We start from the raw sequence: 16711 nt of genomic DNA, 5'->3' as shown, positions 1-16711 counted from the left end.
TGGGTCTCTAAAGTGGTTCCCAAAGATTTTTGCCTGACATAAATTCTCTAAATTTCCAGGCTTCCTAGATAAAATAGTTGACTGCAATGCCATCTTTAACATGCTCTGCTCTATTCTCAAGAAGATCCATCAGGAGCCTCAGAGCACTCGAGACAGGGGGAAGCTCAGGTGGGAAGAGACAACAAGATAAAAGGGCAGAGAGAAGAGGGAAAGAGGAATATTTAACTTGGAGCTTCTTGCCCGGGGCATTTCTGAGTTAGACATTTAAACACTTTAGCTGCCCTAATTTTCTCTATCGTTTTCCCACTGGGTCACTGGATACGAAGTACCCGGTCCTCACATCTCATCCGGCCGCCGTGCATGAGTGGCACTGGCATGATTATTTATTATTTCATGAGGAGGAGCAGTTTTCCATAGAAATTACTGCCTTTTTGACTAAGAACATTTATTTTATTTATTTATTTTTTAAAGATTTTATTTATTTGACAGACAGAGATCACAAGTAGGCAGAGAAGCAGGCAGAGAGAGAGGAGGAAGCAGGCTCCCCGCTGAGCAGAGAGCCCAATGCGGGGCTTGATCCCAGGACCCCAGGATCATGACCCGAGCCAAAGGCAGAGGCTTTAACCCACTGAGCCACCCAGGTGCCCCGACTAAGAACATTTAAACAGTCCTATTTACATTTTCTTCTTCATCTTCTTCTTTTTTCTTTTAAAGGATTACCTGCTACAGCATAAGGAAACCACATGTCTGTGTCTCCAGTTCACAAATTACTTTCATAGAAGAACAGTTACTAGATTTTCCATCTCTACAATTACACAAGGAGGAAGAATCTTCAACTCTACAGCAAGAAGATTCTTTAGCTTACTTCAGCCTTTAGAGAACATTTCAGGTTAGAAGAGTGTTAGAGACCCGACTCTCTCTAAAACATATGGGTTTCTCTTTTCTACAGGGCAGCTCAGGACAGGTGTATGTTGCTTTAAGAAAGCCAGACATAAAACATTAAAACTGACACCAATACAGACAAACTGTGCAATTACAAAAAGAATTCCTGGTTTTATATCCAGATTCACCACAGGGTTCCTTTAAATGCTGCACTTCCCTAGTGCATTTAGATCTTAGAATCAATGAACATTTCTGTTTACAGAATTTTAAATTTGTTCTCTCATTAGGGTTCTAATAAGCAACATGGTACAATAAAAAGTGTATGGGCTTTGAGGTCAGAAAAGCCTGGGCTCAGTTTAGATTCTGCTATTTACTTACTGTGGAAATTTGGGTAACTTGAAGTCCTTTTAGAGCTAAGAAAGGCTCAGAGAGGTAAGCATATGGTTACATACATAGTTCTCAATGGTTCCTTAATTTTAACGTACACCCCTCCCCCAAGCATTTCTAAATTCTCGTCTGTAAGACAAGCATAACAAAATCTACTTTTTCGGGGTGTTTGCAGATTAAATGAGATAGTACATATAAGTACACAAAGGCACTCAATAAATCAGCTCTTACCCCATTGGAAGGAACCATGTATCGTGGAAAGCGAACTCCTCTCCTGACATACAAATCCCCTTAAAACATCACTGATAATTAATTAATAATTAGTATGCTACTTTCTAGGTCTACCTGGCATGACAGTTAAGGCCTACCAAGTGAGGTGTTGCAGAAAGGGTGTCAGAGACTGGCTCTGCTGTTGTCTGTCTATTAAATTGAGCAGGTCCACATTAAGTTACAGGCTCCAAATCCTACCCTGGCTTCCCAGGTTCTCCGCCTGGTCTGTATATATTTCTCATATTGCAATGATCAATTCTGCACTTCTTCCCAATTCTTTTCTTTCTTTGTGTTCATATTCTCTGTATGTCCCTTCCCCTCTTTGGGCCTCAGTGTTTTATAGTAGTTCAAAGTCTGGGTTTTATTCTGAAAGTTTCTGAAGGATGTAGAGCAGATATGATCTAATTTATAGTTTAGAAGAACCCTCTCGCTGCTGTGTAGACAAAAGACAGGAGGAGGACAAGAGTAGAGGCAGGAAAACCAGAAAAACTGCTATTTCAACAGTCTGGGTAAAGCCATAGCAATCTGGACTCACCCAGGGGAGATGGAAAAGACTGAACAAATTCAGGATGTATTCTGGAGGTAAAACCGAGAGGATCTGCTCATGGGTAAGACATGGATGGGGACTTTGCCCAGGAAACAAGTCAAGGGTCAATTTTACTACTTTTTTGGGTAGGTAGGGTGGGTGGAGGAGAGAGTGAAGCAAATTAACTACAAAAAAATCTGAAATGTTCTTTTTATATTAAAGTATAGTAAGCCTTTAATAGCCACGGCTTTGAATGACACTGGCCCTGCCCAACTCTTCACAGCTTAAATGTGAAAGTCACAATTTAAATGTCAATTTCTCAGGGAGGAATTCCCTTACCATCCTATATGTTGCATCTTACTATTCTCTCTCTCAGCTCTTCATATTTACCTTCCTTCTAAAATGGAAGTTCCTCCTCAGCAAGGGCCTTGTAAATCTGCCTTCCATTGTCTCCCTGTACCCAGCATAGGTCTGACACATGAGAATACAGGATGAATGAAAGTACAAATATAGTATGGATCAAAATGTACATTTTACATGAATCTCTAATATAAAACTTGAGAGTCCAATGATGTCATCATTAGCCCTCTTTCTGATCAGAACCCTGCACCCTGCGATTGCTGTTTGCTCACCTTCTCTGAGCCTAGCAATATATTAGGGAATAATGGAGAGGATTCTTAGTCTAGACCATGTCACTAATGACATTCTAGGTGCCCTGTGAAAACACAGCACATTAGCAAACAATAGGGTGGTCTGTGACTCTAAACAAAGCTAACATTTATCTTTCAAAATCTAGGTGAAATTTTATAAGGGAAAACCAAAAAATGAATGTCATAAGTTTTATTAATACTACTACAAGAACATTTCAAAAGGATTTTCAGATTAATAAAAATTGTCTTTCACATTGAAAGGCAAGAATGAACAAAGGTAAGAAAAAGTTAACATGCTTCTGGTTCAATCTCTCAGCAGATGATAAAGAAAAACACCTTCATTTCAAAATGACAACAAATCCCATAACAAAGCCACACAGAGAACTATTCTGCTTGGAACATCCCATGTCAAAGCCCTCTCTCTTTTGTAGACCAACAGTTAACTATATTTCTGTGTCAATGTAAAACTGAAATAGTATCTGCCTCCATTTCTTAAGCATTCCTGCCATACCCAACACCATGCTTCAGGAGGCTGGTAAAGGTTGGTGGGTGACAGTATTTTTAAATAACAACAAAATACTAAGAGGCTCAGAAGGTCACTGACTATGAGGGTGAACTTGACCAAAGGAGAACTTGATGGCTAAGGGTTTTACTCACTAAATAACAAGGTCCATATATTTTACCAGCTAAATCAAGGGACCTGACTGGCTACTCTTCATTATGTCAAAAACTCACCCACACAACTATAAAAATAAGTAAAGAGGTTCCAGCTAACTCTTCCAAAACCAGATTCTCCATTTACAATTCTCTTATTAAACAGTGGGGACTTTCTGCCAGTGCAGGTAGCTTCCAAATGTCAAGTGGGTCAGTAATAAAATGAAAAGCTGCAGAGAAACTTTTTTAAAAGAGACATTTAAAAATGGCTTTTAAAAAAAAATGGGCCTTAAGCAGAGAACTGACTGGAACACACTGTGAAAAGATTACTCTGGTTCAGTACATGAATATTAATAGAAAAAACCCTGCAGTGTTCATAAATAGTTATGATGATGATAATTACAAATAATGCAAGTCAAAATTCTAGATCAGTTACAAGTGCCTATAATGATAGTCTACCCATACCAAGCAAAAATATTTTAAAACCCTATGGGTTAAAACAAAAAACAAAAACAAAAAACAAAACAAAACAAAAAAACCCCTATGAGTTTCCACTGACAAACCTATCTACCTAAACAAAGAAGACTTCTTTTGCTCAGATATCTGCCACCTTCCAATTTTTTACAAATGAAAATCGGGGAGTGCCAGACGGAAGGGCAACAGAGTACTTAAACATTAGAACAGTCATTAAACCCACATCTAGGTTTCATAATAAAATAGTTTTGGTTCGCAATTTATGATTACTGTGAAATGGAAAGTTGTATGGTCGGTCTGGAAAAAAGAGAAGAGAAGTTAGAGGTTTGTGAGTAAGGAAAAGAAGTGCACTGTCAGCCTGGAAAAGGATTTCTGAAACCTTGTTTGTAGTGCAACTAACCCCTAATGAACGAGTAGTGAGAACTCTCGCCTCCACATGACCCATGTTGTTTAATCTTGCCTCTCACTTCAGTTAAGTAAGAGCAGCAAAGAGACAAGTGCTGCTCTGGACTCCATCAGGCAAAAGCAGTTTGGAGAGAGGGCGGAGCGCTCCACTGCTGTCCTAGACATGGGGCGAGGCAGGCCCCTTTCCCGCAGAGGTTGCAGGGGTCGCTGCAGACAGCAAGTGGAGGTTGAACGTCTCTAGCCTGGCATCTCCTGCCACCAAGTTCTCGAGTTCAGGACCGAGTTCAGGTGTCATAATGTGTAGAAGTATTTCATAGCCAACAGTGAGCACTAACAGCCTTTTTTTTAAAGTAAACATACTGTGTTTCCACCTATGACAAGACGATTTTCTTCTTTTTGTTAATTACCCTCCAAAACAAGCCCACTCCACAACACAAAGTTCAAAACCACCAAACACACCAGCTTTACCACGCTAACCTTAAATCAACATCTTTGTTAAACTGGAGATCCTCTGTTTCATGAGACCAGACTTAATAAAGCAATAGAAAGAGCTTCCCATTTTATAGAGCTTTTTGGATTAAGAAAATGGACAGTAATTTATGTAAATACATCAATCTCAAATGACTTCTGTAGCATGAAAAGGAATAAATAATGCAGATTACTGTGTTTTGGATATGGCAAAGTCTCTGATGGAAATGGCAGGGATGTGTACACAAAGGTGAACATAAATAACCATGTGTATGATAAACGTGGTTGCTGGAGATGGACACAGATAAATAGGTACACAATTGGAAAGAGAGAGCTGCAGACAGAGGCAAAGACACTGGTTTAGCTGCACCTCAGCGAGTTCACAAAGGTTTCATGGTCTAAAAAAATCTGCGATAGCTGAATTTCTATTAAGAAGGTTTAAAAAGCTGGTTCCCACTCTTCTTGGACAACCTGGAATAATGCTATCTTTGAATACAATGAATGTGTCACCAAATGCACTACTGTGTAAAAAACTTAGGGTCAAAACGCAAGGAAAAAACAGGATCCTAAAGGAAGATGAATGCTTTTTAAATATCTGAAGCTGTTTAAATGCTACTAGATTGGCACTTAGAACCCCCAAATATCTACTTTCCCCTGGGAAGGTGAGGCTATGCCTCTTCAATCATCCCTTAAATGTAAAGAGGTTTGACCCCCATGCAATGGATAAAAGTCACCCAAAAAATGAACAAAAGAGGTGTTTGGAAAAACCAGAACACCATTCATCCCAGCTAACGACTTGTTCATTATGAGTGATGATGGATAAAGACTTCTCATGCTGAGATGAAATCAAGATTTATATGCATTGTTTCCTCTCCCAACTTGTGGGAAGATCATCATCATTTAATTCTATCTCTGCGGCCAGTGATGGGCATCCAGAGAGCTGGTTATCAAACGGCGCAGTCAGCTGGCAAAAGCCGAAACGTGCAGTTGGCACATCTGGACAGAGCCGCCACAGCCGAGGGTGAACAATGACTCCTGGCAAGCATCCAAATTGCTTGCAGACGCTAGCAGGTCTCATCTACAACCGCCCCTACCAGCATCTCTCTCTCTCTCTCTTTTTTATGAGAATCAGATTTTCATTGCTCCATTCAATTGCTCTCCTCTGCCATTTTTTACAGCTCTTATCGTTCCCCTGGAATATGGCCTTGAGACAGCTCATCCGTGTCCTTCACTGTGTTATCTCTTCTAACTTTTATTAAAACTTCAGCTTTCATCTGAAGATAGCTAATTAAATCTGGAACAGATTATATGCCTCTCCTTAAAAAGAACACAAAACTATTTTCTTCAACCTGAGTAATGCATTTTTTCCTCTCCAGAAGATGAAACCAAAGGTGTTGAGGAAGTCTCATTTATTTACAAAGCGATGGTATTTGACATGTCATAGAGAGGTTGATTTATATTAAAGTTGTCTGTGGTATGACAAATCTTTGAGCTATTTCTCAAAATAATTATTTCTCAATACTGGTAATATTTTTTCCCCTTATATCTTTCAAATATCATAGCTAATACTATAAGCTTATTTTCTGTACAAAGTTGGGTAATGAGGAATTAAAGATTAACAGGTATTTGGTGCACATCAAGTGATTTATCTTTAAAAATTTTTTTTTTTACAGTTGTCCTCATTTGGTAAAAATGAAGACTGTTTTTCTTTTACTGCATACCCCAAACACTAGCAACTGAAAGTTTCCCCCATGGAAAATTACATGAAAACATGAAATTAAAAGCAGTCCTTCAAATTTAGCATTTGGTTTTTAAGACAGCTTTACACCAACTAATAGTTCAAATAGATATATCAATCTACCACACATTATTAATGGTGGAACTTCCATAATCAATAGGAACACATTCTTCTCATACATGCCACCGACCCAAACCCTTCCTTGGGCCCAGGGGCAGTTTCAAAAACAAAACAAAACAAAACAAAAAAACTTTTTTTTTTTTTTTTGGGCTGTAGATCTGCTAACCAAACCTTCTAGCAATGATATCTAAAACAATCCAGCCAGCCCTCTCTTACACACAGACACACACACACATGTGCACATACTGACGCATGCATGCACACGTATGCACATACCAAACACTTTTAAACTAACGGTTAATTTTCTATTTCCAGGGTCTCACCTGAAATTTTTTGGGATCCTTTTCTTCGCTTCACTGCCTTAAGCAAGATTTCTTTCATGGTAACCTTTGTGTTGTCCACCTGAATAAGGGAGAATCCATGAGCAGCATTTCTGTAGGAAAAGACAAATATTAAATCATCACTAACATTCAACCAGAGGACTGTTACTGCGGTCATCATTGTGTTTAATAAAGTTTTACTGAGTGTACCTCAAAGTGCCAGTTATTTAAAAAAAAACAGACTAACTTCTAATGAGGGAGAGAGAGAGAAAGAGGGCGGGGGGCTTTCTGGTATAAACAGTTCCAAGTGAAAGGAAGGTCAGAGTTAGGAAATGTTTTTCTAATTTATTTCAAATTGAATCTAATTGGTCAGTGTGGGTCACTAGTACCGTGGGTTACTTGTGTTGGCTCCCAAGCCAAATCTTGAACACGGGTTGACAATAAACTTAGCTTGTGTCAGTAGATGTCACTGCAGGCAGATACTACCATCACATTAAAGCTCATGGAGCCCTACAGGAAAAATGTCATGGGGTGAGGATGGTGGGTGGCGGGGGAGTGATGGGAGAGAATGACAGCCCAAAGCAATTTAGAATAAGGAAAAAAAAGGCTCTTCCTAAGTGGCTAGTAAATAAGTAAATAAATAAATTTTGAATATACGGTCTATATATACTTCAGTAGGAATGTTTTAATCTACTTAGTCCAAGAAGGTCAAACAAAATATGAAATGAAGCTTAAATAATTATAAGACAAAACACCAAGACTATTTTTAAACTTCTAGTCAGTCAAACTTGAAGGGAATAGTTCATGTAGATAGCGAGAAATCTGGTAGGGAACAAGTACCCTAAAAACAGAAGCCCATCCCTGGGTGAGGTAGGACTTCACCAAGACTGTTAATTGCAGTAGCAAGTATCACAAATACTACTCACTATGCTCGGGCACCAGAACAAAACAGGCCAATTCCAAGCAGCTCATCTAACAAATGGGACCCAAGTTTCCAACGATGGAACATGGGAATTACCACAAGGAGTTTGGTCGCATTCCCATTTCCTCATAAGAATCTCAAAGGAGAACACACAGCCAAAAAATATGGCAGAACTTCATACTGACAAGAAATCCGAAAGAAAAGCCAAGCCCCAAGCTAAGCCATGGAAAAGCTTCCCAACGGAAGGAGAGGCTGAGAAGAGGCCTTAAACCTCTTTGGGACCTAGTTTGGACCCAACCAGGTGGCTGGCTTTCCACAGGGGCTGGGGGGCCAATCTCAAAACCAAGGACCCAATTTGCTTCCCTAATACAAAGACATCTCCACACCCCTCCTCTCCATACGGCTCGCTGTTTAATCCTTGACATTCCATTTGTTAAAAAGCAAAAGCCGACGCTGGTCTAGCCAGCACGATCATCCATTTTAACTTGGTCAAGTTCTTGCTATTGAACAGCAGGCCTGAGAACTGTCAAGCTAATTTTACTGAACACTCTGTTACTGAATCATGCCTGAGCTCCAGCCATTCTTTACCTCAGAAGCTGGACCCCATCCCAGAACAATCTTTAAAAGTTTATTTTACTGATCAAAGCAAAATAAGAAATAGCTCTTTTTTTAAAAACTATATTTAGGGAGCGATGCAGTAAGTGATACTTTGGCAAGCACACTGAAATGTAAAGTGCCTTGCGCATTTATAAACTTGGGGGTATTTGCTCTGGCGTGAGGCCAGGGCGTGTTTGGAACAAATGCCAATCATCCGCATTCAGGCTTGTCTTCCCCTGCTCGCTCCTCAGAAGTCAGTATGCGCTCCATCTGTGACAATATGTTGGGCGATGGGTGAGTGGGGCCTAAAAGGGAACACGAGTCCTCGGGTACGCACAAACTAGTCCTGGGCTAGATCTCACGAACTTCCATCTACCTGGGTTCCACCTGAACTATTTTCGATTTGAGTCTGCTTATAAATCGCTTACATTCTCGCCTAATCTGCTGCTGGCTGACAGCATTATTTCAAACCAATACGTTTATCTTTTGTAGCAAAGGCAGACTAGAAGCTCAAAGGGAAGCCTTGCGTTCGGACTAACTTCCATAAATTAAAAGTGTCCTTTTAAAAGATTTTTGAACACAGGAAAATCCCTCGTCTGTATTTTTCTGTCATTTTACCAAAACGTACCTGGGTGACAAGGTTAAAGCAAGCAGAGGAAATCCCTGGCACTTATCATCCACAGGCATTACTGATAAATTGTGTGGCGGAGGAATAAAGGATTACCTTCTGTATTTTTTCATTACACTTTTCTTTTGTTACAGAATACATAAATCCATTGTGGCACAATGTAATATGTATCACCATGCTACACCTGCGGACGCTTCCGAGCGGCTGCCATGTCTGTGCAGTCAGGAATGATAAGTGAACCACCCGTGAATGTTAACGATAGTGATCATTCTGAGGTAACTCGGCTCTCCATCTTCCTTTACAGCCTCCGTGCTGAAGCCAGGGTAGCAAGGTTCATGAGAGGAAAATGAAAACAACAGTGGAGGGAAGGGGCACGCACGGCGCTCGGAACGTGCCTGCGCCAGTGTGCGGTATCTCACTCTGGGGCTCCATTCCGGTAAAATCGTGCACATTAAAAGGAGAAAGAGGTTGTGACCCACGTACTGCACACTCAACCGGACCTAATGAAAGCTTCCTCGGGTCAGTCTCCCACTCTGCTCGCTTCCCGCCCTCCAGACAAACATCAACTCCTGATCTTGCTCCAAATCTACAGCACTTAAGGGGGCAACACGTTTCCAAAATACAAGAGCACGGAATCAAAGTGGTTCTCAGAAGACATCTAGGTGCGACTGTTAAGTTATGCTCCCATTTAATAAATGGATATGGAGACTTGCTTCCGCAATTTTCAGCTTGACTTCCAAACATTCTGGGTTTTATGCCTCATTTCTTTATATCCAGGAATTTTTATGGGCTTTCGAAAAAGTCTATTGAAATACATCTTTTAGAGCTGCTTTTTATTTAACGTTGGGCATTGGGTGTGCGACTGAGAAGACAGTGATCTCGAGAGAAAAGCTGGCAGTAGCTAGGAAGGGCACTCGCTGGTCCTGTCTCCCTTCCGTGTGGCCCCGCATTCCAGGCTCTGAGGTGCGACCTGTGCTGAGGGTGGCTGGCCCTCGGACAGACAGGCGGATGGAGGGACAGATGGACTACAAACCCGGACTCTCGGCTCAGAAACTGCTCCTCCTCCCGCTACCCTCGTGGATAGACGGCTTGTCTCCCGCCACAGCAGGGCACGCTGGGGGCACTGAGCACAGGCAGCTGCCCTCCACAGCTCCTTGGGCTGCCTGCGCCGGGTCTAGGAGGAAGAGCCACTTCAGGGAGCTGACTAAATGCTGCCAGGAGTGCTTCAGTCAATTCGAAGTTAGGTCCTGTCAAGTCTTGTAACCACTGAAAAACGTATGGGCATTTTAAAAAGAGATTACTCACTGGAGGAATTTAGCTCTGTCCCAGTGCAAAGCCACTCAGTTACCAGAGGGGAGTTTTTATACCCACATTAACCTAACACAATGAGCATTTCTCTGCTAAATATTAAACCAGAGCTGACGGGGCACAGGTCCTTATCTGGAAAGCTTAGATTCTATTTATAGGGACAGAGCTGGAAGCAGAACCCAAGTTGGGAGGTAACATACTGGAGAGGAAAACACATGCACTGGGGGTTAAATACCCTTTGGTTCAAGTTCTCGTTCCACGGCTAACCAAAACATTGCCTTAACACGTGGGAACCTCTGCTGCAGCCATGAAACGAGGAGGCTGCTTCCCTAAAGAACTGGCAGAGAGGATAAAATAGACGATGAATGGCAAGCACCTAGCATTCGGGTTGGCAAACAGTAAAAGGAGCTTAGAAATGTTAGTGCTCTCGTGTTCCCCATGTCCTAAGTCATCTCTCCAAGAGAAGAGGCCCCATTCACCCCCCCGCCCTCCCCACACACCCTCAGCAGATACTGCTTAGTTGGGGAAGGATCCCAACCATTGCTTATAGTTGGGAACACAGGGCCATTAAAATGTGCAATGCTGGGCATGGTAGCAACAGTCAGGCGCGCTGTAAGCAAGCAACCCCTGACCCAGGCATCAGGCCCCCTCTGAAGCTCACAGAAAAGCACTCAAGGCACCATTTTCAAGACTTTCACTTTTGAGAGAGTGAGCCAGGGAAGTGGGTACACTGTACCTCAGCTTAACTCACTGGCTTTGGCTAGAGATGAGGAAAGTAAAAAATCATGGGGGTGTGCAGGGAAATTTAGTGAGACTTATTAAGAGCTTTCTGAGCTCCACAGTACAAGTTATTATTCAGCAATCACGACAGAAGTAACAGCAACCACTATATGTGTCACATGCTAAGTTAAGCTTTTAAATCCTGTATTAACTCATTTAATCCTAAAACAGGTGTTATTGTTAGATCCATTTTACAGAATCCGAGGTTGGAGGCATTAGGGCATTTAACCTGAAGTTCCTCTATTAAAGATCTTTTTTGAATTCAGAAATCAACACTATGGTCCCTAAACCAAGGAGCACAGTATAGTGGGAGAGGAAGACAAAGAAGCAAACAAAGACTTCTACTGCTGTGCACTAAGTACAAAGAAGGAGGCCAGCTCCGAGTGCTACCAAACACAGAGGCACTTGGCCAAGCCATGGAGGGGTCAGGGGACCAGAGAGCTTCTTAATGGAGATGTCTCAAACAGTGATCATCCAGCCCTGTATCGTGGTACGGAAGCTGGTGGTGACTGGAAGGCAGCAAAGCACAGCACAGCCTAGAGCAGACCCTGCTTTGGAGTCCCAGCTCTGGAGTCCAGTCCCAGTGGTCCCTGCTCTGGAGTTGGGGGTAAATGACACAGTCTCTCTCTCTATATCTTCTAGTTTCCTCATCTATGAAACAGGGATAATTCTTAAAGCAGAAGATTATTGTGAGGACTAAATACCTGTTAACACAATACCGGTTATGTAATAAGTGCTTAATATAATAACCATGGCTTTTCTATGTACCAAGAAGTGATGAATGAGATGAGGACAACTGTCAACATTTAGTGAGCACTTACTTTGTTCATTTAATCCTCCCAGAAAAGGTAGGTGCTATTATCAGTCCCATTTTATAATGGAGGAAACTGAGGTTGGGCAAGGTTAGGACACTGCCTGGAGTTGCACAGCTAAGTGAAGGAGCCAGGAGTTGGAGCCAGGGAAGGCCAACACCAAAGCCTGGGATTTATACCTCTTTGTAGCCCAGAGGAGAGCCTTGAGGAGTCATGGGAAGAATAGACTTCCAGAAAGCACATCCTCCAGGTGGGAACTACCTATCAATCTGTGGCAAAGATTCAACTTCCACTATAACATTCAGTTTGATTTTAAACGACCATATGAACTGCGAGGTCCCTTTTTAAAAGCCCTTGGAGAATTTCATGGTTTCTTGAGCCACAGTCTCAACTTATGGAAGGGGAAAAGGCAGCCAAGAGCAGCACTCGCTTCTCCGCTCCTGACCAGGTCCTAACAGTGATGAAGACACACTCCTCCAGTCCCCAGCCTGCACTGGTCCCAACTCCGTGCATGTTCATTCTCTAGTACTTCAAAGTAGAAAATGAAAATATATGAGCAAGAGAAAGCCTTGTAATAACTGTAGCATGCCTGTTTCAAAGCAAGTCTTTTGAGTATTATTTTATCCATAAAGAGAGTTTACACTAGTGTGAATGCCACATTTTGTTTCCCCTTGCACTGACAAAAATTTTTTTTAAAAGATCAAAGCGTATTGTGTGAGTATGTGATGTTTGACATTGGACAAAGTACTCTTTTTCAAAACAGACATTTTCCAAAAACATAACTCGCTAGACTAATGGGCAGTGAGAAGCCAAAATGACTGCCCTCCGCCTTCTCCTTGTGTATCTTTGCCAGAGTCCTTGGGACTTGCCAAATCCGGTCATGCCTGCTTAGCTTGCTCGACTGATTGTGCCAGAAAAGAAAATAAGACACAGATGTATTTGAGCTCTTTGAGATGCCAGTAAGAGAGACAGCTAATGGCTTCATTTCGACCCTCCCCTTCCAGCTGGGCACAGGTGGGGGATAATGAGGTCCCTCTCCCTAATCAAACTCAATTATTTACTACTCTATATAACCGCAAAGACATTCACATTCAGTTCAGAATATAAAACACACCGTGGGCTACTTCCAACCACTGCCACTGGGTATTTATAACAAACTCAAGTGGCTAACAGTTTGCCTTGGCAGGAGTTTAAGTGTGTAAAGTTTTGCAAACTGTTTCTGTTCAAATATGTCCTGCTGAAATGGGGTCCCAGGCGGGGTTCCATAACTGTCAGGTCAGTGAACTGCATAACATCTGAGGATGTATTCACCATGCAGTGCAGACAGGATCTGGAAATCAAACGCTTCGTTCTACTGCAACCTTCTGAGAAGCATCACAGTTTTTTCAACAGCAAGACTGACATTGTATTAATAAACATTACAAGTCACTAGCCTGACATGTACATAGCGGCAGCTGACAGACTCCAACATAAGCTGAGGGGAGAACAGAGGAAATCAAAATGAGACACAGTAACTAAACATGGCCAAAGGGGGTGGATCATGAAACAAATCACATTTATGTCAGAAATGGGAGTCCTAAACTTTTAGAATATATAGCAACTAAAGCAACAATCTGGTATAATTTTTGGAAACCAAAGTAAGCTGATGGCTATCTAAAATGGGTGCTTTCATTGTAGGAACAAAGCGCATCCTGGCACAATTTCAAGAGACATTCCAGTGAGCAAAACATACATATTTAGCTTGTCTGACCTTTAAATTCTTGTAAGTATGTAATTAATGCTTTCCATCTTTATTACTTGCTCCAATATTTCTGTCACTTTAAACAGACACAAAGAAAAATCTTTTCTTTTCTCTAGACAGTAGCTGTTGCCAAAAAGGAAATCAAGTCAGATTTACAAATACAAAATTAAACAGGCTGCATATGTTACATTTCCGTACATGAGGACAATCTGGACAATGGAAATGTTTGCTAATACAACAGAATGAAAAGAAACAACACACAGTTGGTCTTCTATGACTCGAGCAAACAATAAATAAGTAAGATAATTTATACCCATATTGTCAGGCCTGAGTACAAAGAATACAGGCGTCTTTTTCTCCCCTCCTTATTCTATTTTAGCTCTGCCCCTTACCAAATTGTATGACCTTGAGCAAATAACTACTTGTCTCTCATCCTCAGCTCATATATTATAAAAATGAGTTTGTTATAAAGAATAAATGAGATAATGGCCACTATAGGCACCAAACTGAGTGAGTGTGCAAAAATACTCATTTCCTTTTTTTCCCTCCTCTCCAGACCACAAGGCAGTATCACATAAGGGTAGGAGAGGCTTCAAAACTGACGATATCCTTTCAAAAAGGTCTGATCACTTTGGGTATACCCTGGAGATCTCATCAAGAGGGTACACTAAAACTACCAACCCCTCTGAAAAGTCCTCATAGAGCCAACAGCAAAGAATCTGCACGCCTCTTAAAAAACAGCTAACCTTTCCTTTCACACAGAGCCAAGAGAAGCCACAGCAGTCTCTGGGAACTCTCTGGGCCATAATGACCCAGGCAGCCCTGCTTCTGGTGGAAGACTGTCTACCGACTACCTGGTGGGCCCTTCCCCAAACAGCAAAATCTTAGCGGGATTCTATCTGTTCTGATCTAGCTATTGGTTAAAAACATTCCTTCCCCATGTTTACCTGAGATAACAAACATAAGTAAAACATATGTATAGGAAGGCAGTTTAACTGCTCTTACTGACTTATGATTTAGGGAGATTCTGTCCATTTTACTGGTTTGGACTTTTCTTCACTTTCTAAAACCCTTTTTCCCCGACTCCAGAGTAGGATCCTGGTGTGAAATGTTAACGGCAACGCATCTAATGATACTGTCACAGTTGCTGTTGCCAGTGCCATTTGTGAACTCAATTCAGTTCCACAAGTCCTAACTGAATTGGCCCTGTGCTGGGGAATGGGAGGAGAGGGACAAAGCAGGCTCCTCCCTTGTTCACTCCAAGATCTCATTCTCCCTTGTCCTACCACGTCTAAAGGCCCGGGAGGCCTTGGCTTGGTCACTGCTGACAAGGAGCACTCTCTCGGATACTGGGATCCAGCTGAAATCCGGTGATTTAGTGTTGGGAGCCAGACTCCCCCATACTGCTGCCTCCTACTTCTCCCCTTCCACACGGCTGATACCCAAACAACTTCAATGCTTAGGCTCAGAACAGCTACCAGTCAGCAAGTTAAAAAGATTCATATATATATATACACACACACACACACATACATTGGATCTGTCCAAAATCAATCACGAACAATGGGTATCTTAGAAATCCACTTGCCTCTGTTAAAGGAGAGAGTTTCCATTAGCGCGCTCTTAATTTACAAGTTTTTAGTGTAAATCCATTCTCCCTCCCCAAACAACTCTGTGTCTGGGAGTTTCCTGGGACCAAGGGCCTGGGAAGAGAAGGCTAGTCTCACACCGTCGACTCAGTAAGAAGATCAGAAGTCATCCAGTTTCACATCCTTCTCCACAGAACACTTTTCCAACTGGGGACTCATGAAAGTTAACTAGTACCTCTTTTTATTTTTTATTTTTCCACACAGAGAGAGCGTGCACGCACACAAGAGTCAGGGACGGGGACTAGATGGGAAGAGGGAGAGGGAGAGGGAGGAAGAGAATCCCAAGCAGGCTCTACCCCAAAACAGAGCCCGAGGAAGGGCTCGATCTCCCATGACCCCGAGATCATGACCTCAGCCAAAATCAAGAGTTGGATGTTCAAACCAACTGAGCCACACTCAGCACCCTCTCCTCTTTTTAAACATACATATTCTGTAACTTGAAAAGTCACAACTTTGCATGATGGAACAAAGTGAAATTTTAAATTTTCTTTTATAGGAAGAAACACAGCTCTATTTTCTAATTTTTCTAGGATGGACATGTATTCATTATGTAATAAATCACCCAAAGAAAAGTTAAATCCCATACACACCTTAGTGTGAATTATTCAGACCGATGAATCTCTCACAGAAAAAATAAAAATAGCAACTATGTAACACTTCCTGCATACCAGGGTCTGAGCTAACATCTTCTTAACAGCATTTCCTATCTTAGATTCAACAGCCCTCAGGATCAACAGATGAATTCACAAGCTAAGTGTTAGGATTTAAAATTTTTGTTTTTATTTTAATGAAAATCAAGAACACACACACACACACACACACGTATCATATACATATAATGTATATTTTAAAAAGCAAAATTATATGTAGATGATACATATATGTATATATATGATAACCTATACAAGCAATAGATTGATAGAGATATAGGCCACTCCTACACTTCCATGTTCTCCATCTCTACCCAGCTGGGGGAGCCCTGAATCACTGCCTAGAGGAGAAACACCCAGGAGAAAAACCCAACCTCATCAGATGGATCTGAACAAGAACTAAACTTAGTAGGATAAGCCAGTGTCAACACATCTATCCCATGCCCTTTCATTGATATATTGTTGTCTATGGCTGCTTTCTTGCTACTATAGCAGAGCTGAGTTACAGAGAGGTATGGCCCACAAGCCTAAAATATTTACTGCTTGGCTCTTTATAGAGGAAGTCGGCTGACTTGCTGGATAAACTGGTGAGATCTGGGGGTTGTGTGTTCTAGCAGCTAGAGTTAATGTCACTAATAGATTCAGTAAAAGCCAAATGACATCACTGCAAGTCGCATGCAGAAGTGGGATTATTAATTCTTTGTTGAATAGAGAAAAGTGAGGGGAGAAG

At 41.6% G+C, this 16711-nt stretch overlaps 1 protein-coding gene across 4 annotated transcripts in view; it reads right to left on the bottom strand.

Moving 5' to 3' along the window:
* Positions 1-16711, bottom strand: part of MAPKAP1 (MAPK associated protein 1) — a 243204-nt gene that overhangs the window by 90774 nt on the left and 135719 nt on the right. For all 4 annotated transcript variants that reach the window (XM_059410805.1, XM_059410802.1, XM_059410803.1 and 1 more), the window contains one exon: positions 6898-7007. In XM_059410805.1, coding sequence (XP_059266788.1) covers positions 6898-7007 — 110 coding nt within the window. The remainder of the gene's footprint in view (positions 1-6897; positions 7008-16711) is intronic.

This window comes from Mustela nigripes, chromosome 9, assembly GCF_022355385.1.
Source record: "Mustela nigripes isolate SB6536 chromosome 9, MUSNIG.SB6536, whole genome shotgun sequence".
NCBI lineage: Eukaryota > Metazoa > Chordata > Mammalia > Carnivora > Mustelidae > Mustela > Mustela nigripes.
Note: the sequence above shows the minus strand (reverse complement) of the source record. Positions and strands in the feature narration are given on the sequence as shown.